Source organism: Hypanus sabinus, chromosome 18 (assembly GCF_030144855.1).
Source record: "Hypanus sabinus isolate sHypSab1 chromosome 18, sHypSab1.hap1, whole genome shotgun sequence".
Taxonomy (NCBI): Eukaryota; Metazoa; Chordata; class Chondrichthyes; order Myliobatiformes; family Dasyatidae; genus Hypanus; species Hypanus sabinus.
Genome location: NC_082723.1, coordinates 36,768,899 through 36,794,486, shown reverse-complemented (window position 1 = coordinate 36,794,486; position 25,588 = coordinate 36,768,899). Strand labels below are relative to the sequence as shown.

Below are 25,588 nucleotides of genomic sequence, written 5' to 3'. Positions count from 1 at the left end.
ATTTGTTTAAAAATTAGAAATAAGAGGGGTATGGTCACCTTGGTAGGTACATATTATGGAGCATTACCCCTACCCCCACAGTAGTCATTGGGAACTTGAGAAACAGATGCATCAAGAAATTACACACAGTTGTAAGAATAGTAGGGTAATAGTAGGGGAGATTTCAATATTCCCCAATATTGACTGGGCAACTCAGAGGCCAAACAGTCTGTATGGGCACAATTTGTGTGGTACATTCAAGTTTCCTCATGGAATACACAGAGGAACCAATTCAAGAAGGAGAAATAATGGATCTCCTCTTGGTGAACAAGGCAGGCCAAATAACTGAAGTGACGGATAGGGAGCACTTTGGGTCCAGTGACCACAAATCTATTACATTTAAAACAACTATGGAAAAGGCTGGAACAGGCTCACAGGTAAGTCCTGAACTGGAAAAGGGGGCAATTTTAACGGATCAAGCAGGCAACTCTATTTAAAGGCAAAGGAACAGTTGAAAAGTAGGCAGCTTTTAAAACAGCCATTATCAAGAGTCTGGAACAGCAAGTTTCAGTTAAGGTGAAGGGTAGAAATACTAAGTTCAGTGAATCCTCGCTGACTAGAAATATCGAAACTCTGGTTAGGAAAAGAAAGGAACATACATCACCTTTAGCAGCTGGGTACAAAAAAAGCCCCTCCACTAATATATAAAAAAGTTAAAAAGCAGGCTTATTAGGGTAACCAAGGCATTAGATGGATATGCCAGACAAGATCAAAAATAATCCCAATAAGTTCTTTGGTTATATTAACAGTAAAGGATGACTAGGGAGAAACTTGGACATCTTCAAGAAACAAAGCCTCATTATTAAGTCATCCATCATTAAGGACCCCCATCACCCAGGATATGCCCCGTTTTCATTGCTAGGTTTCATTGCAGGAAGGTGGTACAGGAACCTGAAGGCACACACTCAACAATTCAGGAATAGCTCCTTCCCTTTTGTCATTGAATGGACATTGAACTCATGAACACTACCTCACTGCCTTTCTCTCCATTACTATGAATTGCATTATACTGCAGTCACCTAACAACTAATTTCACAACATATGCTGGTGATATTGAATCTGATTCAGATCCTGATTAAAGACGATCAAGAATCGACACGTGGACCCGGAGAAGATAGTCAAGATTATTAAAATCTCCTGTGTTTACTGAGGAAAATATCATGGATGTCAAAGAAATGAGGGTAATAGTGAGGTTTTCATATGTATATTAAGAGGAAGGAGGTATTTGCAGCTTTGAAGCTCAATAAGATGGGCAAATCCTCAGGGCCTAACCTTATGGGAGACCAGGGAAGAAATTACAGAAGCCCCTATTGAGATGTTTGCATTTGTCAGTAGCCATTGGTGAAGATATAGAAGTCCGGAGGGTGGCTAAAGGACAGGCCAGGGAACTACAGGTCAGTAAACCAGACCTCAGTTGTAAGGAAGTTACTGGAGGGAATTCCGAAGAACTTGATCTACCATCACTTGGATTGTCAAGATCTAATCAACAACAGTCAGCATGGTTTTCTGTGTGGGAGGTCATGTCTGATGTATCTTTAGGAGTTTTTTTGGGGGGTAACTAAGGGACTAGATGAAAGTAGGGCAGTGGATGTTGTCATCCACTCAGATCAGCACATGCAGGCTGATCTGGAAGATTAGGTTGCATGGATTTTAGGGAGAGCTGGCGAGATAGATTCAAAATTGGCTCAAAGATAGGAAGTAGAGGTGATGACTAAAGGTTGATTATCTGACTGGAGGCCTGTGAATGGGGTCAGTGTTGGGACCTCTGTTAATCATGAAAATAATTTGAATGTGATTGTACAGGGCATAATTAACAAATTTGCTGATGGTATTAAATTAGGGGGTCTTGTTGATAGTGAAGGAGGTCAAAATGAATTACAAAAAATCTTGACCAGTGTGTGAGATCGGCTAAGGACTGGCCAATAGGTTTTCAACTTAGATAAGTGTGATACTCAGACCAAGGTAAGACCTATACGGTGAGTGGCAGAAGACAGACAAGTGCTGTGGATACAGGGACCAGTGCACAGTACAAGTAACCAGTGCGTGGTTCACTGAAAGTGGCCGCAGAAGTAGACATGGTGATGAAGGTGGCATTTAGCATGCTGGCCTTTATCAGTTAGGGCATCGGTTTAGGAGTAGGTCCATTATGTTGCTATTGTACAGGTTGTTTGTGAGATTGGACTGCACTGAGTACAGTTTTGGTCATCCTGTTATAGAAAAGAGATTGTCAATCTGGAGAGTGTGTAGAAGAGATTTATGAAAATGTTGCTTGGACTAGAAAGCCCGAGTTACAGGGAGAGGTTGACCATCCTGGATCCTCATTCCTTGGAGCATAGGAGAATGACAGCTATGGATAGAGTGACGGGGAGTCCAAAACTAAAAGGCATAGATACAGAGGGGAGAGATTTCAAAAAGGCCTGAGGTGTAACTTTACACCGAGGGAATGAGCTGCCAGAGGAAATATTTGAGATAAGATGAACTGTAACATTTAAGAGTCATTTGGACAGATACATAGAGGGGAAGGGTTCAACATGGTCATCTGGGACTAGCAGGGAGGATCAGTGGTTGGCATGCACCAAGATTAGCTATAGGGCCTGTTTCATGCTGCATTATCCTATGACACTAGTTATTCAATTTGGCTTCTCAATAGAAGAGCCTGTATTTTATTTTAGCCAGCAAAGCTAAAAATAAATAAATAAATCAGGAGCCGTTGATAAGCCATCTTTGCATGTTAGCCAGGTTCTTTCATAAATAAAGAATTATTTACGCTAGGTTTTTGTTCATCCACAGTCATTGAGCCCTCTGGTATAGTGCAAGACTAATCAGGGTTAATTAAAGTACAGAGCACCTTCATGGCACAGAGAACCATCAAAAGATACCCACTTTTAATAGGGATATCTGCTTACATTAAAATTTTCACTGCATCCCTTACATTAGCCTTTAGTCAAGTGGATGGAGCCATAATGGTTTATTCTTACCTCTGTATTTGATGTATTGTGCTCCAAAATCTTTTCAGTTCCACTCTCTTCACATTCATCAGTTTCTGCAAATAAAGTTATTGTTTTAAAAAGCAACTACTTATCCAAGTAACAACAATAGTATGGAAACATCAATGCCCTTGAATGGAAAAGCCTACAAAAAGTAGTGGATACAGACTAGTCCCTTATGGGTAAAGCCTTCCCCAACACTGAGCACATCTACACAAAGTGCTGTTGCAGGAAAGCATCATCCATCAAGGACCCCCAACATCCAGACCATGCCCTCTTCTCGCTGCTGCCATCAAAGAGGAGGTACAGGAGCCTAAGGACTCATACCACCATGTTCAGGAACAGTTATTACCCCTCAACCATCAGGCTCCTGGACCAGAGGGAATAACTACATTCACCCCATCACTGAACTACTCCCACAACTTAGGGACACATTTTCAAGGACTCTTCATTTCATGTTCTCGATAGTTATTGCTTGCTTGCTTGTTTGTTTGTTTATTATTATTATTATTATTATTATTATTATTATTATTATTATTATTATTATTATTTTCTTTTTGTATTTGCACAGTTGGTTGTCTTTTGCACAGTAACTGCTTGTCTGTCCTGTCGGGGCAGTCTTTCATTGACTCTGTTGTATTTCTTGAATTTACTGTGAATGCCTACAAAAAGATGAATCTCAGGATGTATATGGTGACATATATGTACTTTGATAATAAATTTACTTTGAATTTTGATACTAGGATAGATCTAGAAGAGACCATAGGATATAAAATGGCATAGCTTTACATAAAAAGTTTCTAATTTAAAGAAATGTGAAGCTGATGGAAAGATTCTAAGTTGTCATGTTCTCTTACTTGAATTAGACAAACTGGGTGCCACTGTAGCTTATGCCACTATAGCATCACACTATTACAGCTCGTCTTCTGGAGCTTAGAGTTAATTCTGGTGTCATTCTATACAGTCTCTGTATGTCCTCCCCGTAGAATGTATGAGTTTCCCCCTGGGTGCTCCTGTTTCCTCCCACAGTCCAAAGACATGCCGGGCAGGTTAAATGGTCATTGTAAATTGCTCTGTGATTATGTTAGGCTTAAACAGGGTTGAGGGATTGCTGGGGCAGCTTGGCTCGAAGAACTGGGAGGGTCTACTCAGTGCTATATCACTAAATACACAAAATAAAAGCAGAGAACAGCAGTATTTCATCCAATTATGAGATCTGTAAAAATATATATCAAAAAAACATAGTAATTAAATGGTTTTCAGGGCTAATTTCAATAACTTGATCTTATTCCACCTGTTAATCCCAAACTTTTACTCTTGGCTCACTTGACGTACACTTTGAATGCTATTCAGTTACTTGTTCAAAACTTCTTCCTCAACTATTATCACAAGTCCAAAAGATTAACAAGTATTTACTTAATCAATTAAACATTGCAGATTTACAACTTCTTGAGTTGCTTTGTTGGCCCTAATAAGTTGCACCATTTTCTGGTTATTCTGTTCTCCGAGACATTAACGTACCCAACTATGCTGCTCTTGAAGTTGAAGGTAAGTGAAGTTTGGGAGGCAGTGGGGTATGTGTAATATAATATAGGATGGTGGTAAGTAATCTTCTGCACTTTTATAGTGATATAAATTACCACTTTGGAGTTAAACCTAGGGATTAATTAAAGCAAAGCACCTTCCAACACTTTTACAACAGTTTTCTGAATTACCTTTTGAAAAATCATCTTCCTTCAGTGCACTCTTTGATGTATTTGGCTCCTCAGAATTAGACTGTTCAATTACATCATCATTATTCTTACTGTAGACAGAAGAAAGAGGCTTTGTTAAAAGTTAAAAGTAATAACAAGACATAAATCACACATAATTTCATGAGGAAAAAATACAAAACTATTGAAAAGCTATTTAAACAATGTACATTTTTTGAATTATGCCATCCAGTAGATTTTCAACTGCTAAGTCTTAGCTGTAATAGGCAGTCACCTTCAAGGTAAAAGATAAAAAGCTAAAAAGAGTCACAAGGGTTGGTAAGCCCCACCAACAAGTCACCAGGTTTGGAAGTCAAGATCTGTGCAAGCCCAGAAGTAGAGGCCCAAAAGGTCAAAATAGTGAAATCCAGAGGGCAATGCCAAAGGTAAAAGCCTGAAGGAATCACAAAAGCCCTGGTCGTCAAGGTCAGAGGTCTATAGGAGTCCAGAAATCGAGACCCGAACGTCAATCATGTGATCGGCATCCTGGGATGAAGTCACAAGTTGGAGGCCTGATGTCAGTGAGTCTGAGAATCTGGAGACTAGAACTGAAGGCAGCCTACCTGGTTAGAGGCCTAGCTGTATGTGCAAGGTGGTGGGTGGGAGGAATGGGAAAAGGGCTTATTTTGCAGTTGTTGTTGTTGATTTTTGTTGCTGCTTGTGCTGTTCTGTGGAACATTGTGTGTGTGTACTATTTTGACACCAGAATATGTGGCAACACTTGCAGGCTATCCCCAGCACATCCTTGAGTATGTTGGTTGTTAACACAAATGAGGCATTTCAATGTGCATGAGATAAATAAATCGGAGTCTGAAACCTCACACTAACAGAATCAGATTTTCACTACACAGGACATGAAATTTGCTATTTTGCAGTATCAGTACAGTGTAAAGACAAAAATCTATATTACAAACCTATATAAATAGTGCAAAAATGGGAATAGCAAGGCTCTGTTAGTGGACTGTTTAGAAATCTGATCACAGAGGGAAAGAAGCTGTTCCTAAATCTTGTACCTTTGCCTCAATGGTAGTAACAAGAGAGCAAATCTTGGATGGTGAGGGTTTTTAAATGATAGATATAACCTTTGAGGCAATGCCTCTTGAAGATGTCCTCCTCTATGGTGGGGAGGGTGGTTCCTCTGATGGAGCCGGCTCAGTTAATAACCTTCTATAGCCTCTTGAGATCCTGCACATTGGAGCCTGCATATCAGGCTGTGAGGATTGGGTGTGTGTTCTCTCAAATTCCCCTTCCTCAGTATACGAGTTTGTTGGTGCTACTAACGTTGAATGTGAGGTGGTTGTTGCAACACCATTCAATCAGCCTAACTATCTACCTACCCTTAAGTCATCTCAGATTCCACCAACAGCAGTGATGTCATCATTGAATTTATAGATGGTGTTTAAGCTGTGCTTAGCCACACCATTTTGTGTAGAAAGAGTAGAGCAGAGCAGGTGGCTAAGTATGCATCTTTGAGATGCAGAGGAGGAGGAAATGTTGTATGTATTACTAATTGAAAACCAGGTAACAGGATGATTTCCTGGTAAACTTTTCTCTAGTGGTTTATTCTAACACTGTTTACCTGGGGATTTATATTATGTGCTCAACATAATCTTGAATGCCATCCTCCTAATAATGAAGGAAATTAGATAGGCCATAACATTACATGAAAAAGAATTGATGTATAGATTATTTCTTTTTAAATGCACAATAGGAAATTGTTTTAAAAATACAAATAGAATAATGTGATTAATGAACCTTGAAATATACAGCCCATTTGAGAAAATAAGTGAGAGGAAAAAATACAAATAGACCTTATAAGATTTCCACCTTAGTATCAATAACAGATCCAACTATACTCAGAGGCAAGGCTTTCATTACTTCTGTACTGCAATAATTAATGAACAAATATCTTCAAGTGCAGCTTGACTGTTTTGAAGTCAGAGATAACTGGCTTATGTCAGATTATACATTATCCCAGATGTTCTGAAGTGAACAGCCAGCCACTACAATTGCCCACTGTTGAACCATGAAAATCGTAAATACACTGGAATACAAACATACTAAAAAAAAAGGAGCTAGATGTTCTCTATGTCCAGCTCTCAGTTTTATAGCAAGAATGGCTGAGATAACAAGCCTAGCTCCATTAATTCAAATGAGATTATTGACCCTATGTAACAAGGGGTCAGAAGAAGCCTAGCCTGCAAAAAGGGTCAATAAGTAATTTATTTTACTTCATTATTTTATTTAATATTAGATACAAGGTATATTTACTTTTTCTTTCAATATCAGAAAGCTGTCAAAAGACTGCTGGGACCTTCAGACTCCATGATCAAGGCTCAGTTGTCTATCATCACCTACTCCAGAATGGAGAACCATTCTTTGCTACAGAGGGTCAGTTCAATTGATCTTCCATAACTGGAAAGAATTAGTAGTAGTGTGCACCTTTGCCAGATCCAGAATGATCCACAGTGATGTCCAACTAAAACTCAGTGCCAAAATAGCTAGCAACAAAATTGTTTTCCACTCCCTTCTCCCCACCAAAGTGAAGTTGTTTTCAGCTGCCAAGTCCAATACTCAACAATATTCACCAACTCTCAGCCTAGCCCTCGTCCTTTCAGGCAATATTTAAAACCTTCAATTTGACTAAGCTTTTGCTCACTTGCCCCAACGTAGTTGGTTGTAATTTTTGAGGATGACTGGAGGTAACAGACAAATGCAGCCTGGCTTAATACAGCAATATATGGTAGATTTTAATCAAAATGTAAGAAGAGGTAATAGGAAACCATCATATGTTCTGCTTGAACTGAATTATAAAATACCAAAACTGTTTGATGTCAACATTATTTTCTTCAAGACATACATTATAAATTATAAGAAAATGTCATTGTTATAAAACCTAAATTTGTAAAAAAACTCAATGTTGCTATTTTTAAGACTTAGAACTTTTAGGTCAATTAATAGCATCTTATCAGGAAATAAACAATTATCAGAAGATTTGAGATTTGCTTCCCAGGGAGTATCATCCAGACTGGTTCTAATTCTAAAATGCTAATGCTCAAAATCAGCAGCTGGAGAGAACAGTATTGAAACAAGTAAATTACTCCAGCTCCCCAGAGAAGGCCAATTACAAGTCTCTGGGTGCAACATATAAAGAGGAAGCAACTGACTCACATCACTTTGTTGGACAAAACACTGAAACAAAGGCATTCATGAGAAATTGAGCCTTGGATGTTGAGATAAACAAAGCAGTTTCAAAGCAAGACTAACTGTTCCAGGATTAAATTTAATAAATTTACCTTTGCCCTACATCTGCTCTCAAGAGCTGGAGCCCAGTCCTTGTTTTTTTATTGACACACTGTCAACTGAAATACAACCCTTGCTATGAATTCAAATGGAACATTTTGTGTTCATTTCTGAATTACATCACAAAATTATGTTTCTTCTCCTCTCCCTCTCATTTCCTTCTTTAAAAGAGCTAAATACTTCAAGTTTATAGATCATATTATTCTATTTGAATTTTTTAAATGATTTCCCATCGTGCAATTAAAAAAAAATACCTATATCAGAATTCTTTGTATTACACTTTGACTTGGAACAAGGAAATGGATTTGTAATTTTCAGGTTCAGTTATAGCATCAACAAGATGATGTGATGTACTCAGCAGGTAGTGAAGTGAATTAAGGCAAAGCAGGGAGTTGTTACGGAGGCTGAAAAGTTTTCTTAGCAAGGGTCTATTGTCACATGCTTAGTCCTGATTGAACAAAGGCTACCAGTAGTTACTGTCTCAGGGGGAGGTGTAATAATTGAAATTTAATTGAAATCCCAAGTACCTTTCAAGCTTTCTCCTTTTTACTTCCGGTTCATCAGCTTTAATGGAGTCCTCGGTTTCCAGAGATATAAAATCAGCTGCCTTCCCTGCATCAACATGTTTATTACCCGAGGCAAAATAAAACAATTGTTTTTATTTAAGAAATGGAAGTTAACAAATGCTTATCTTACTTATTTAATTTGGTTACTTGACCAATCTACTTAGCTCAAATACTTTTGTCACCGGTGGAGAGGATGCAAAATTTAAATTACCAAATCAATTTCTTGTAGCTTTAGATGAATGGTTTCAGGCTTCAGAAAATAACATTACAATTTCATTACAAATATGATTAGAACTAGACACAAGGGTGAAATAGATTAGTATAACAAAATAATATCTGGTATTTGACACTTAACTTTCTTTTAATTTCAGCCTGTTACTAAATTATTTCCTTGGTAATAAGTGCAAAAATGTGGGTGAACTGCTTGAATGGAATAAGAAAAATTAACAGAAGGAAATGATGGATTGCTTCCTTTCATATTACCCCAGCCATTGTCAATAGCATTAACTAAGAAGTCAAAATAGTGCAAAGACCCTCAAGAGCAAGTGGTAGAAAACTGACAACTTGCACTGCAGATTCTTTCAAATAACATTCCAAGATAGGTTTATATAGCAATGGAATGGAGTGGGTATCATTGAAGGGAAGGAGTCAAGTTTCAAAAGATTTTTTAAAAATAGACAACAATAAAGATAGCTTTCCGTTCACATTCGTTGCATCTCTCAAAATTTGAGATGCAAACATCTACTTGTATTATATGACAAAAAGGATAGATGATGACTGGCTGGTTCATCGAATCTATTCTATTCCACAATGATGCAATTTCTGCCCTATTTACCAGCAAACAATATCCTACATGACAATATAGTGGATTTTGATTTAATTGGGCCATTGGTTAATTGGGGTCAGCCACTTATTTGGGCCAACTCTTAAAGAACAAAATCTAATTGCGAAAACAACTGGGATTCACCATTTATTTAGCATACTATGCCACTTAATTGCGACAAGGGACTGTTGCCAAACAGTTTCCAACTGGTGTCAGTTGTGTACACTTGTGTGGCTGATAAACACTATACCATGCTTAGTGTGAACAGTTTTTAAATAGTGCCAGTTGCATGTGTTATATTCAAAAAGTAGTGATTTTTATCACTGATATTTGGTGGGAAATAAGCAGCAAGACAATTTGGAACTGTTTTGCTCACTGCAGTGTCAAGCATACAGGCTTGGAGATGCCAGAAATGGCCAGCAGTAACAAGTTAGGTACTATGAAGAATTTAAAGTTATTGACAATCATCTTGAATGTTACAATGAAAATGAAGATTTGGAGGATGTAACAGTCAAAAGCACTGTATGAAGGCAATCCATTATCTGAACTAGGTGCCTGCGCTGATTTACAGACAATCAAAAGATCATGGCAGGATACAATGGAAGGATTCTTCCATTGATTGCTATTAGGAACTAATACAGTTTTATAGTACTGTAGCAGAATTGACAGTGTTCTAATATCTGTATTTAATTTAAATGCATAATTTGTTACTCAGCTTTTTATACCTTTTTAACTAATTCCATGAAACTTCAGCTAATTGGGGCAGCTACTTAATTGGGCCAAATGTACTGGTCTTGATGTATCCCAATTAACCAGAATCCACTGTATATGCCTTACATTGTCTTAGTCAAGTGTATAATGCTGTATTTATCTATAGTAAAAATTCTGACCCATTCTATTCCACATCTGAAAATTATAGTAAGCATAGTAGATAAGAGCTCAAATGGTTTGACATGCCATTATCAAAAGAAAGAAATTTTAGAAAGACAACTATTAAAGATTCCCCCCCCACTTCTATTTTGCAATTGATTTTAAGCCTTGTATTAACACAATTTTGTTTGGCACAATCAAGACCTGTTGACTGTTTTGATCCAGACTCCATGTTAGCTTTATTTGCATCCCATTTCAAATCCACTTTTGGTCGGAATGGCTCCCGTGGAGAATAGCGATCTCTTCTCATGTCATGCATTCTCTTCATGTCCTGGAATTCAGAAAATTTTGCATTCAGCAGGAAACTGCACAAGATATCAAGTATGGGTTTAGGTATCAAACTGGAAGATATAACAAAGGTGCACACAGGTATTCATCATTAGCTGCACTTATCCATGATACATACCTGGTTCTGAAAATCAGAGCAAAATACTACCCAATTTCTTTTAAAAGTCACATTACAAAAAGTGAATTCACACAACTGTTAAAATTGTGTTAATCTATTAAACACTCCACTGCCTTTAATCCAATACTTTCAATGTCTTTTAGCTTAACAGTCATAGTTATAAAACCATAGCACATGAACAGGTTCTATGACCTACTGAGTCTGCATTGAACATTAAATGCACATTTACACTAATCCTACTTCATTTTGCCCATATTCCCAACAATCACTCATTTACATACCACAGATAAAATATAGTGGCCAATTATTGTTTTTAATAGTCATTTCTAAGTGATAGCAATAAAAATGCAGAAAATAAGAAATTTTCAGATCAGATAGCATCTGTGGAGAAAATAAATATTTCATGTCAATGATCTTTGTTCAGCTATTATTCCATATTTCAGCATTAGTAGTTTTTTTGCTTTTCACTTCCCCATGATGAACATTTTACTGTCTGAAATTTGCATAATGCTCTGCACTATATTGTGTATAAACAACTGTTCAGTATAGTCTTGATTCATTTTCTCTGAGTTTAGCCATCTCTAGCCTTCCTACCTTCTACCCTGTGTCAACCAGGTACTTCAGTACTGATAGTGTCAATATTCTACAAAAAGACTATCTTAAAAAAAAGTCCTAAAATGGAGGAGAGAGATGCAATATGTTCTACTGGAATGAAAAATGAAGGTTTCATGAGCAGCAAAAACTCAAGTGGACTAACCTTTCCTTTAATTATAATTGGTTATTTTGATTATTTTTCGATCACAGGTCACTGACTGTGCAATTTGAAAAAAAATTACAATAAACCACCTTCATTTCACCCTATTACAGGCATGCCCTTTGACCATCCTTTATCCTTCCCAACCTTCTGTACTATTTTGACTGATTTGTTTTCTCTCTTCTCTCAGTCCTGAAGGGTCTTCGAATTGAAAGACTAACTTGCATCTCTTTCTATAGACGCTGTCTGACCTACCAAGTTTTTTTTTGTTTTTGCACTTTTTTTATTTTAGGGTATATTTAATTGTTGGTTCATTAAAAACTGTCCACAAGGTTTCAACGTAAACTTACATGCCCTCTAGAAGGGAATAGTTAATCTTTTATAATCATGGAGGCTTATGTTACAAGATGCACAGGATGTCAATGCAGCAAAATCATAGGGGCAATGAAGTATTTGCTAGGCATCAGTGGTGAGGGCATTCCTTTGAATACATTGTCTTTGCTCTGTCAGCTGGTAAATAAGGCTAGATTAAAAATCATCGTCAAAAATATCCTGCATTGTACTTCACAGAACCAAAAGACCTAAATTGATCTTTCATCCAAGCTTTTAACTTACAAAAAATCCATTACAATTCTTGTTAAGGGAAAACAGTCAAGCCACTGGAATGGAGCAACAACTTACATTGTTTTTATTTAAATTTACCTCACACTATCTGTTTATTGACAATAATAATTTTCATTACTTTCAACTAAATTAATCCTAGTGGCCTGCATTAACCTAACTTTGGAAGAAATTTTTTTCCAGATAAACATTGTCCAAATAAATTCTTTTGGGCATTTGGTTTTGAAGTTTCATCTCTGCCATCAAAAACCAGAAAATCTGACATTCCTCCATCTACTATAAAGATTTGTACAATTTTTAAACACATTCACCCATGTCAATTTTCCCTATATAAAACAATTCATGTCACCATAATGCTTTCTTACTTTGAATCCACGATTATGCTGTTGGAAGAGTTGGTTCCCAAATCTGATGCGAGGTGCTGGCAGCTGAATGCCAAGGGGAGGGGTGCCAAGAATTGATGCTCTAGATCCTGGTGGAAAGAAAGGCTGTAGACCTGGTGTAGACACGTTGTATCCAGGAAGACCACCTATAAAATTGAACTTGTGAGAATCAGATTTAGGAAAGATGATATGCTAGCAACATACAATAACTTCCAAACCATGTAAATCATCATACTTTAAATATGATACCAAAATGTCACAACTAAATAAAGTATATTTTCCCTGACCTTGATAATCTGGAGAGCATGCTAAATTAATGTGAATTAACAGCTGCAAATTCAGAACAATCCAAAAATAACTTTTTTTTCTCCAGGATCTAATTAGATCACTTGACCCACAGAACCTAATCATGTGGTTAAAAGGCTCATTCAGAGATAGTAGGTTAAAACAATAATATAATCCTACAGAAAATGCCGTAACATTTAAATTGGACTTGAGTCACTGTCAGAGTTACTTCCAAGTTAAGGAATGAAAATGTGGTTAGAATATGTAACCGACAAACAGGCAATAACAGTCATCTCAAAAGACACAAATGATACAAGTTTTAAAAAAAAGCTGAGAAGACAGATTCAAAGTATATATATCCAGGTAATTAAATGTTCACTGCATATACAAAGATCTCAGAACTGACCTTCATGGGACCCAAAAGAAATTGTGAAAAATTGAGGGAGATCCACTTTCTCCTGTTCTGCTTTAATCAAGCACCAATTTCATGCTTATATCATAAAATGGTACAACATGGTGCAATTCAGTCATAGACTTTAAAACACTAATCTAATAAAAGATATACTTTTAAATAAATAAATGTCAAGGTGCTTGAGGTAAAAACAAAATTTGTTACAGAATATTAAAATACCAACCACAAGCCCCACGCTTGTAATGTTGCATACAAAAGCTGATAGTAAGTGAACCACAAAAATATAATTTAAAATACTATAACTGCTGCTAAGGAATAACCTTCAGTGTACTTGGCAAATAATCTCTAATTCTAATTGCTACCAAAAACACACCCTTTGTTTAACAACTGTGCAGGAAAAGTTGTTGAACTCTACCTGTGCGCATTTTATTGCAGCGTAATGTATTTTTAAAATGTATTTAATTGAACCCAAAAGGAATTGTACTGTGGACTCAAAATAAACTTTGATGAGATGTAAAAACTCACTAAAACACATCTGCACTCATTTAGCTATTTTTAAAAATTATTTTATTTTCATAATGAAAAGGTCACCAACAGTAAAGTCTCAAAAAATAAGTTCAAAGTTTTACTAAGAGATGAACATTTCATAAATTGCTACAGTATAAAAATATTGCAGTCACAGCACAATGTACGTGTTAACAACTTTCAAAGTATGACCCTACCTTGCATTTGCTGCATTATCAGGGCTCGCTGTAGCATAGGATTGGGATTAAGGAGTGAAGCTTGACTGGATGGATGTAGGTTTAACTGAGGCAGTTGCTCCTGCTGCTGCTGCTGTTGATGATGCTGCTGGTGTTGGTGAAGATGGTGGTGATGGTACTTTTGTGGCTGTGGCTGCATAACCCTATAAAGAAAATTATCTATATTTTAAAAACAAATATTTTCCCAACAAGCATAATTATTCATGGATTAAAATAAAACTCTAACAGATTATAATTTCCTGATACACAATACGTGACACCAGCAATTTTAATTTTTAATGAGTTCAGTGGCAAATCACTGAAGGGTTATATTACCCAACCATCTGTCTACATACTAATTAACACCTGATCTGGAACTTCAATTCTCCAAAGGGAATTTTTCACCTTTTTTTTAAAATGTGGATTTTCTCTGTTCTAATACAGGCATTAAAAGGTGTCATCTTTGAGGTTTCTGGTTTAATCTGACAGCAGGCTCTGATGTACATCATGCACGTGAAGTTGTCCATAGTTACACTTCCTGAGATTAAAATGGAACTATTACCAAGTATCCAAAATACTGCAATAAGACACACTATTAATTTCCTAAATGCATTCTTTCAACAATAATAGAAATAGGCAAAGCCTTAGTGTTCGCCATTATGAAAGCTTTAAAATACTGCTTCCCAAAACAGATACATAAAACCTCTGAAATATACCTTCGTGAGATTTTCCAAAGTTCAAAGTAAATTTATCAAAGTACATACATGTCACCGTATACAACCTGAAGATTCTTTTTCTTGCAGGCAATCACGGTAGATACAAGAAACACAAGTCATCACCTGCTTTGTTTGAGTTGGCAATAGAACCACTAGCTGAATTAATTAGAATGGACCCAGATATTAAGGGTTTCAGAGTTAATCAGGAAGAATTTACAAGATTATTTGCTGATGATGTTCTACTTTATTTAACAGATCCATTACATTCACTACGCAAATTATCTTACAGACTAGAAGAATATGGGAAAATATCGGGTTATAAAATAAACTGGGATAAAAGTGAAATTTTACCTCTTACTAAAGGAGATTATAATCAATGTCGATTAATAACTCAATTTAGATGGCCAGCAAATGGTATAAAATATTTAGGTATAAGAGTTGATAATGATATAAAAAACTTATACAAATTAAATTATTTACCACTTTTGAAAAAAATTCCGGAAGATCTTGAAAAATGGATGGCATTACCAATAACATTAGTAGGTAGAGTAAATACTATAAAAATGAATATATTCCCTAGATTACAATATTTATTTCAATCATTACCAATACAATTACCCCAGAAGTTTTTTCAAGAGTTAAACAAATATGTGAGGAAATTCCTCTGGAAAGGTAAGATGTCAAGAATATCGTTGGAAAAATTGACATGGAAATTTGATTTAGGAGGATTACAACTTCCAAATTTTAAGAATTATTATAAAGCAAATCAACTTAGATTTATTGCATCTTTTTTTGAGAAAGATAAACCGGCATGGATTAGAATAGAATTAGATAAAATAGGAGAAAACGTACCAGAAAATTTTATATACAAATGGGAATCTAAATGGATACGGGAAAAGAAAGAATCTCCTATATTAAAACATTTGATTGATTTATGGAATAAGATAAATGTTGATGATGAGATAAAAAAATCTTTATTAGCAAACAGATCTTTAATTCAAAATAGACTTATTCCTTTCACAATGGACAATCAACTTTTATATAATTGGATTCAAAATGGGATTAGATATATAGGGAATTGTTTTGAAGGAGGTATATTAATGTCATTTGATCAATTAAAGAATAAATATAAAATATCAAATAACACTTTATTTTGTTACTTTCAATTAAGGGCTTATTTAAGAGAAAAATTAGGTCAAACAATGTTATTGCCGAAATCTAATGAAATAGAAATTTTAATTCAAAAAGGAAATATTAAAAAATTTATATCTTGTATGTATAATTTGATTCAAAGACAGGCAATTAAACAAGGAGTCCATAAGTCAAGGCAAAAATGGGAAAGTGATTTGAATATTAAAATTGAAGAAACAAATTGGTCAAGACTATGTCTTGATAGTATGACAAATATAATAAATGTTCGGTTAAGATTAGTGCAGTATAATTTTCTACATCAATTATATATTACACCACAAAAAATAAAAAAATTAAATCCAAATTTATCAGATCAGTGTTTCTGATGTAACCAGGAAACTGGTACTTTTTTACATTCGACATGGTCTTGCTCTAAAATTCAACCTTTTTGGACAAATTTAAGACTTTTACTGGAACAAATTACAGGAACACAATTTCCTCATAATCCAATATTACTTTTACTAGGTGATATTGAAGGGATAAAACCGAAATTCAAACTAAATAAGTATCAGAAAGAATTTATAAAAATTGCACTGGCAGTAGCCAAAAAAGCTATTGCAGTTACTTGGAAATCGGATACACATTTAAGTATAGACTCTTGGAAGAAAGAAATCTATGGCTGTATTCCATTAGAAAAAATTACTTATAATTTAAGAGATAAATATGAAACATTTCTGAAAATTTGGAGCCCTTATTTACAAAAGACAGGATTAAATATATAGATGCTCTGAAGATGAAACAATTGGTTATTAGGGGAAAGAAATAAATATACATATTAAAGTTATTACGAATTCCATGGAGCATGTGGAGATCTTCCAACAACCAGGCATTCTTTTTTTCTTTCTTTTTTTTCTATAGGGCAGTCAGGGGGGAGGGGTTAAGGGGAGGGGGTAAGGGTTATATACATTGTTTTTTCATACTTCACTTTGTAACTACTTAAAAATGCAATAAAAAAAGTTTAAAAAAAAAGAAACACAAGTCAATGAAAGGCCACACCCAACAGGGCAGACAATAATCAATGTACAAAAAAAAACAACAAACTGTGCAAATACAAAAAGAGAAAAGTAAATACATACAAGCATGAATAAATAAGCAATAAATATCGAGAACATGAGATGAAGAGTCCTTGAAAATGTGTCCAATTCAGTGATGGGCCAAGTGAAGTAATTGCCTCTCATTTATGAGCCTGATGGTTGAGGGGTAGTAACTGCTCTTGAGCCCGGTGGCGCGAGTCCTGAGGCTACCTTCTTTCTGATGGCAACAGACAGAAGAGAACATGATCTGGATGATGGGGGTTCCTTGATGATGGATGTTGCTTTCCTGCGACAGCACTCTGCATAGATGTGCTCAATGGTGGGGAATGCTGGGATGGATTGGGCCGGGCCATATCCACTGCTCTTTGTAGACTTTTCCGTACAAGAGCATCGGTGTTTCCATACCAGGCCGTGTTACAACCAGTCAATATACTCTCTATCACACAACTATAGAAGTTTGTCAAGGTTTTAGAAGACTTGCTAAATCTTAATAAACTTCTAAAAAGATACAGGCATGTCATGTTTTCTTTGTAGCGGCACTTGATTGTTGGACTCAGGACAAATCCTCTGAAATGGTAACACAGAGGAATTTAAAGTTGCTAATCCTCTCCACCTGTGATCCTGCAATGTGGACTGGCTCATGGACTTCCATTTTCCTCCTCATGGTTAATAATCATCTCTTTGGACTTGGTTTTAATTTACAATAGGTAACATTATATTCCATGGGTTGGAGGTGTGCCACTTCATCCCCCAACAGACTTAATGAAGCCACAATCTGAATTGTTTTTATTCATAAGAAATGCTACATTCAAGATACCGTAAATTCCGGACTATAAGCCGCTACTTTTTTCCCACGCTTTGAACACTGCTGCAACACTGCGGCCTATACTACGGTGCGGCTAATGCATGTTTTTTTTTCATGCCGCCAAAAACATTTTGCCTCGTAACAGTAGACCAATAAAATTGATGAGTAGTTCACAGAGGTAAAATGAAATTGTACGATAAATCAAGCGGACTTTCACAATTAAATTACTGTAAATCAGTCATTTGTACTCACCCTCATCAACATGGAAAACACTCGAAGAAAAGCATATGATGCAGCTTTTAAGTTAAAGGCGATCAATCTGGCGGTTGAAGAAGGAAATCGAGCTGCTGCACATAATCTTGGCATAAATGAATCGATGTTGAGACGGTGGAGACGCCAGCGTGAAGAACTGAGTCAATGCAAAAAGACGACAAAAGCTTTCAGAGGTAATCATAGCAGATGGCCCGAACTTGAAAACTTTCTTGAAGACTGGGTTAACACACAGAGAGCAGGCGGCCGCGGTGTTTCCACCGTGCAGATCAAACTGAAGGCTAAAGCAATCGCCACCAAAATGAAAATCGAAGATTTTAGAGGTGGGCCATCGTGGTGTTTTAGATTTATGAGACGAAAAGGCCTGTCCATCAGGGTACACACGACTCTGTGTCAGCAGCTCCCTCCCGACCACGAGGAAAAGCTTGCTAACTTCCGCACATTCACTCAAACAAAGATAGCGGAGAATTCCATCAGGCCAGATGATATCATAAATATGGATGAAGTACCTTTGATGTTTGACCTGCCTCTCACTCGGACTGTTAATAAAAAAGGTGACTCGTCCATCACACTGAAAACAAGTGGCCATGAGAGAACGCATTTTACTTGTGTTCTGAGCTGCACAGCATCTGGACTAAAGCTTCCACCGATGGTGATTTTTTAAGCAGCTGACAATGAAAGTTCAGTGAAAGCTGCCATCAAGAGTACAAACTCAATTCCAGCTGTGATTCCTGGGGGCACCACGAAGTATTTGCAGCCACTGGACATCAGCGTGAACCGGGCATTTAAAGTGGCGCTGCACATTGAGTGGGAGGCTTGGATGACGAGCGGCAAGAAATCCTTTACCAAAACAGGACGCATGCGAAGAGCATCTTTAACTCAAGTCTGCCAGTGGATCCTAAATGCGTGGAGCCATGTCACAACATCCACCATCACCAGCGGGTTTTGAAAGGCTGGACTGCTGCGTGATGAAGAGGACCGCGTGCACTCAAGTGAGAGCGACAACGAAGAGACTGAAGTGAGTGACGAGATCCTGAGGTTTTATTCAATTCGGACACTGAAGTAGAGGATTTTGATGGTTTTAGTGCACAGGAGGAAGATGACGAAGGCGATCAATAACTTTTCCTGGTAGGCTGCAGTATATATATTTTTTTTACCAGTCGTTAGGAGATATTGGAATGTTGTTCATGCACTGTTCAGTAAAAAAGTATACGCAACGTAATTTGTGTGTTACCGATACGTATGTATATTTAAAAGTAGCTGTGTTACAGGCACTGTTCGAAAAAAAGCATTTGCAATATATATTTGTTTATGTTACCATACGGATTTAACTAAAAGTTAAAAAATCCTCACGTGTAATATCTTTCTGTGTAAATATCTCATATTACAACGTGGGACACCTGCGGCTTAAAATCCGGTGCGGCCTGTACAAGTACAAAATTGATTTTCTTTCTAAAATTAGAGCGTGCGGCTTTTAATCAGGTGCGCTCTGTAGTCCGGAATCTACAGTACTACAGGGGATTAGTTTGGATGGGTATAAGATAGGTGTCATGGACTTGATGGGCTACGGAATCTTGGAGTGCACCACGACTCCAACTGTAGCACTTGTCTATTACTTTGACAGCAGAATGGTGTTATAAACATCAGCTGTGGCTCAGTGGGAGGTTCTTGAACTATAATTTAGATGACTGTGGCTTAAGATCCCAATGCATATCATTAGGTTGCTACTATTAGACTGGAATACTGAGAGATAATTTTACTGTTGGAATTGTATCTTTGGATGAAACAATAAATTAAAGCCAAAAGATCCTAATGTCAATATTTCTAAGGAAAGTGAAGTGTTCCAAGAATATTGGGGAACATTAATCCATCAACCAGTGAAAGAGATTGCCAAATCAGTGATATTACTGATGCTTTTTTAAGTACAAAAACTAAATTCCACCTTTGCTTATTATTCCTATACTTATAGGAATCTTAGAATCTTAGGCAATTCAAATTTTCCCTTATTGTTAAAAGAAAATTTAGTCAAAAAACTCACATGGATAGAATTGTAATCACATATAACAGAAATCATCTGTTGGTAGTACAAGAAAAAGTCCTAACTTTGTGGTAAATTAATCTATACACAAAAAAAGTAAACCAACTACGTCAGACAAGAATCTCGCTTGCATGCATGGTTAACTCCTTGTCCATGACTATTCAAGGTAAAACTTGAGGTCGTATTGAGAATCCACAAACTTCCCCAGCAAGGAATTGCTGCTTATTAATACACTAGGAAAATAAAAGCAACCCTGATTGTTTTTTTAATATATAAACAGTCTCAACCTTCTTTAAGTAGGCAAAAGAATACAAGATTTGACACAAATTAAAAGATAAGATCTCCAAAACATTGTCTTTCTTCATCTCAAACAGATTCTCTGGATTGAGCATGACTTGCACCAACTCTGATTCGTGGGCATTTTAGGTGATTGAAAAGACCAAAGTAGGTACCTCACCCTCTACAGGTAGTCTGTGATATGATATGTTTTAGACCCTTAGAAAGTTTTTGATAAGAATAGGCCATTTGGCCCAGCAAAGTTTGCCAAATTATAACCTGTCCTGGCAGTACGGGTGCTCCTAGTTTTTTTTTTATATGAAGCTTCTGTGCATTGCAGATACATGGACATTAAAAAGCAAATATTCAAGTTTGTCAATCATACCTCAAATTCTCCTTTGAGCTATCATGGACGAGAAATTACCATGCATCAGCAGGATGCTGAATTTTGTCCACATACCTTCCAAGAACATAATTGATTTTTTTCCCTCTTTCCATCTGGGATTCTCTTCCTGAGACAAGTGTCTATTTTGGGAATTTAGCCCAACAGAGTGGGCTGAAGGTAATAAGAACTTCAAAGGTCTATAGTCCAAACAAGGCTCCACTCATTGACAGCTAAGAATGGACTAAACCTCATCAAGGACACTCACTCACAACCAAGAGTCCTTGGCAATACTCTACAACAGCCTTTTTGATCCAAACTTGCCCCGACTGATCAATGGGAAGTTAAAAAGTCATATCCAAAATTTAAAAAAATTCAGCAGCAGATAGTATTGGTACAGAAGATCTAAAAGTAGGCCGTGAAGAATTTTGATCATAGATTCATAATCTTGTCTGTCTACTTCTGGAGATAATAGCATATACAATAAGTAGGATATAGGCCCCCAAGAAATGCTGTCATATGTCATGGCTTGTGTTCAAAAAAAAATCCAACTACGTAAACTCAAACACAAAGAAATCTGCAGATGCTGGAAATTCAAGCAACACACACAAAATGCTGGTGGAACACAGCAGGCCAGGCAGCATCTATAAGGAGAAGCACTGTCGACGTTTCAGGCTGAGACCCTGCGTCAGGACTGATGTAAACTACTTGGGTGTTGCCTTATTATCTGTTAAAAAGAAAATTTTTGGGGTCCTCCTCAACCGTCTCCTCCTAATAGGTTAAGTGCTGCACCCCTTTCTGAAGGCTTAGCGGACAACAATTCTAAAATTCACAACAATTCCAAGAGAAATACAAACAGCAGAATTAACCACTCTGAGTGTCCTTTTCAGATCTCATTATTGCCTTTGACTGCCCCAGTACCCCTTTCAATCTTTGTTATGAGAGTGCTGCAAAACACCTCCATGAAAAAAAGAGGAACTAATCTCCAGAACTAATTCAAAGAAAGCTTTTCAACTAATGCCAGCTATATTCTAGAACCAAGGAACGCACACAAAATGCTGGAGGAACTCAGCAGGCCAGGCAGCATACAAGGAAAAGAGTAAACAGTCGACTTTGCGGGCTGAAAGGTGTCATGTGTGTTATAGTATACAAACAATGCTTGTTTCCATTCATGAAGATGTGTCTTATGCTTAACATCCCCTGGACAACATCCTCCTCGAATTTGGCAGTATATCAGCATAACATTTAACATAATGCTACTACAGCACACGTGATCACCAATCGTAGTTCAATTTCTGCTGCTAAATGCAAGGAGTTTACACATTCTCCCCCATGTAAGGAGTTTGAGTGTTTTCCCTGCGACCATGTGGGCTTCATCAAGATGTTCTGGTTTCATCCCATATTCCAAAGGTTAGGGTTAGTGAGTTATGGGCATGCTATGCTGGCGCCAGAAGAAACTTGTAGGTTGCCAAGCACAATCTTTGTTGATTTGAGTTGACGTATATGATACATTTCACTGTATGTTTCAATGTACATGTGCAAAAAAACTAATCTTCCAAAAATACCTTACTGTCAAATTTCATTCTCAGGTATTAAAAGTTCAAAGCAAGACACTGGAAAAATGGACCACTCCTCAGAGAAAGCAGGCATTAATGATGAAATTCTCCACTGCTCTTAACATGCCAGCACAGATTTTGGTCAACTGAAGAGGATGTTTAAAGATCAAAACCTTAGGGCAAGAACAAAACTAATGGGCTACCAGGCAAGTGATCCCTGCCATGCTAAGTGCTTCCGAGATATGGACTACCTAAAGCAAACACCTCACAGAACTAAAGAGCAATCACAAAAGCTGCCTCTACAAAATCATCCAAGTCCACTGGCAGGCTAACTGAACCAATGCCAGTGCTCTCATGCTAAGTACTGTGGAGCAAAACTGACAGCAAATTCATCTTGTGACTCCAACAGTGATATGCTGCTTAATTTGTCTACGTACCATATGAGAGGAAACCACTAACCCTAACAGACTGTTGTGTCTGGAATGTATGCACCTTATTTACAGCAAGGTTTAATACACCAGCTGCTCCCAGAAACTGTAGCAGTATTAAGCATCAATTAAAAGTACTCAGTACAGCATCGTCATTGCTTCCCTCACTATCCTGTGTTGCACATCAACAGAAACACGGGCTCTACATGCATAATTAGAGGAACTGTTAACATATTCACTGAAATGTATTTTTTCCCAAATTTCACCAACTTACTTTATAGAGCCAATTCTGCAGCAAATACTGTTCATGCATCACCCATTCCTACTGCCTTGAATATCATGCATGATTTTGCCACTCTCATCCTTGCATGCAAATCATTTCAAGCTCCTAATAAACTATTTATAAACTTGCTAATCATTCAGTATTCCCCTAAATGGTAACCTTTTACATATCTACATCTTTTGCCTTCATTCAAACTCTCCATGCCACAGACTAATTTAGTATCTTTTAGTCACTAATCTAATTTTAGTTTTCATTCAACATAGTGTTAAGTTTTATCTGATCACCTTATGTTCTGCTTTAGAACGCTTGTACTCAAGGCACCACATATTAATTCTGTAATCTTTCACATGAATGGATTTGATGGAGTACATAGTTTTAATTACTCTTTACATTGAGTTTTTAAACAGTTTAAAACACAAATACAATTTAGATTCAGTTTGGACAAGTTGCTAGTATATTCTGACCAAGTTATAAAGTTGCAATTTTAAGTCTCAGTGAATGAAGGCATACAATTGTAAACTGTTTGGTAAGGTGAAGGATGTGTAATTTCATCTAAAAAGAGACTGAAGATATTTGCGAAGCACAGAGGTTAGGTAAGCATGGCTAGATGGGCTACTGGGCCGCAGTACTCTTATGATTCTATGGTGATGAGATAAAGGCCAAGTTGTGGAACATTTTGTTGAGTCTGCTCCTGGATCTAGCGGAAGTAGTTAGTCACAGGGCAAATGTCGTCAGTGGAAAGGGCATCACTCGCCTCTTTTCACAAGCCTAGTCAGTGTTCAGGCGACACAGGAAAAGGAATACCTTTTCTTTCTACAAATTGCTCCGCTGCAAAGGAACAACACCTGGTTTATGTGGCAATATTAGAGTAGGTCTATCGGGTTTCCCATCTGTTTCATTCAGATCTTGTTTGAAATAATATATTTATTTTGGCATTCATAATGCTGTGGTAATTCATAGTAATCAAACTTAAGGTTTTTTTGGCAGCAAACACATTTAGTGTATCAAAAGTTCAGGACTTGAAGTCCCAACTGTTTACATCTTTTCATCGACTGTTTACTCTTTTCCGTAGATGCTGCCTGATCTGCTGAGTTTCTCCAGCGTTTTGTGTGTTTTGCTTTAGTATTTCTAGAGCAGCGTTCACAAGAAATCACAAAGGATTTCTTCTGACATTATCAAGAAAACGTGACAGATAATCTGCACACAGGAATTGTCTCTTACATCATAAGGACCAATGACTAAATATTCTGCTTAGCCACACTAATTTGGAGAATTCTTGTGAAAAAGTCTTGTGAATTCACTTGGTCTGCAATCTCGACCTCACTTGTCTGCACTCAGTAGAGAACAGTCTGGTTTACTTCTCTGAATGGGGTTAGGTGCAGATTCCCTTTCCAGTCACAATTCCAGTCGCGTTTGTGTTCAAAAATGTAATTCTAAATCGAACCGGACTAACGGCTGCTTATTTTAGAACTAGTGTTTTAGGTGCAAACAGACAGATGCAACTACTGTATCAAAGACTTAAGTTAGACCGTCAGATTTTGCGTTTACCCACACTTTTATTTTTGGTAAAGTTTTGGCAATTCCCTTCCAACTGGATATCGCTTTCAGCTCCCCAACCTGACTTGACTGAAAGGACTTACCGGTTAGGGCCTGGCTGTGGTGGCGGTGGGTGTGGATGGTGATGGCGATGGTGCTGCTGCCGCTGCTGATGAATAAGCTGCTGGAGCTGAAGCAGCTGCTGCTGGAAATGCTGCTGTTGCTGAGGGAACATAATGTGGACCGGTTCCTTTAGTATTAATCACAATGTTTTTTTTTCAGTTCTGCGGAGAAAGTCGACCCTCGTTACCTACAAACGTTTGGTTTTGCGTCAGAAGACCCTCGCGACCAAAAACTTTGGCCACAGCGCTCCTAGCGGCCGGGAGGTCGCAACGCCGCCCGTGCCTGGCCGGGGACTGGCGTGGGCGAGCGGAGTGGCGCTTTCATTAAAGTCTGGCGACTTCTGAGGTTTACAGTCAAATAAAAAAATGCAATACGGCTGATTGGTAGTCTGCTTAGAATGTTTGCAGATGACACAGAAATTGGGAGAGTGGTAGATCGTGAAGAAGATTCCAGAAGGACATAAGTATGCTTTCAGAAGTTGGACAAACTTAAATTGTTTTATTTGGAGTTTTGGAAGGGGGGGGGGGGAGACCAAATAGAAACACAGAAAAACCTACACCACAATGTTGTGCCGAACATGTCCCTGCCTTAGAAATTACTAGGCAAGGATATAAAATTACAAGAAGCTTATTAGATAGGGTAAATATAGCCTACTTTTTTTGTGTGCAAAGTGGAATGTTAAATACCAGAGGGGTAGGTTTGTGAGAGGGGTAGAGTTTACAGGAGATTTGCAAGACAGGCTCCCCCCACAAAAAAAAGCAGACATATGGTAGAAGTTTAGATTGGCATTACAATGGCCAAAGACCTGTACTGTACAGTGACAAGTTGTACAGTTGGTAGTAAATTCAGTGGAATTTTTCATGGAATGTATTACATGAGAAATAGAAGCAATCAAGAATAAGCCATTTTGCCTTTGTTCTTGCTCTGCCAGTCAGTGAGATCATGACTGA

At 37.3% G+C, this 25,588-nt stretch overlaps 1 protein-coding gene across 3 annotated transcripts in view; it reads right to left on the bottom strand.

Annotated features, from left to right (window-relative positions):
* LOC132407492 (cip1-interacting zinc finger protein-like) overlaps window positions 1-24,874 on the bottom strand; it is a 62,532-nt gene extending 37,658 nt beyond the window's left edge. For all 3 annotated transcript variants that reach the window (XM_059994108.1, XM_059994109.1, XM_059994110.1), the window contains exons 1-7: window positions 24,620-24,874; window positions 13,983-14,164; window positions 12,546-12,709; window positions 10,544-10,670; window positions 8,608-8,692; window positions 4,742-4,830; window positions 3,018-3,082 (exon numbers count right to left, since the gene is read on the bottom strand). In XM_059994108.1, coding sequence (XP_059850091.1) covers window positions 3,018-3,082; window positions 4,742-4,830; window positions 8,608-8,692; window positions 10,544-10,670; window positions 12,546-12,709; window positions 13,983-14,164; window positions 24,620-24,750 — 843 coding nt within the window. In that variant the 5' untranslated portion in view covers window positions 24,751-24,874. The remainder of the gene's footprint in view (window positions 1-3,017; window positions 3,083-4,741; window positions 4,831-8,607; window positions 8,693-10,543; window positions 10,671-12,545; window positions 12,710-13,982; window positions 14,165-24,619) is intronic.
* Between the last annotated feature and the right edge of the window lie 714 nt (window positions 24,875-25,588).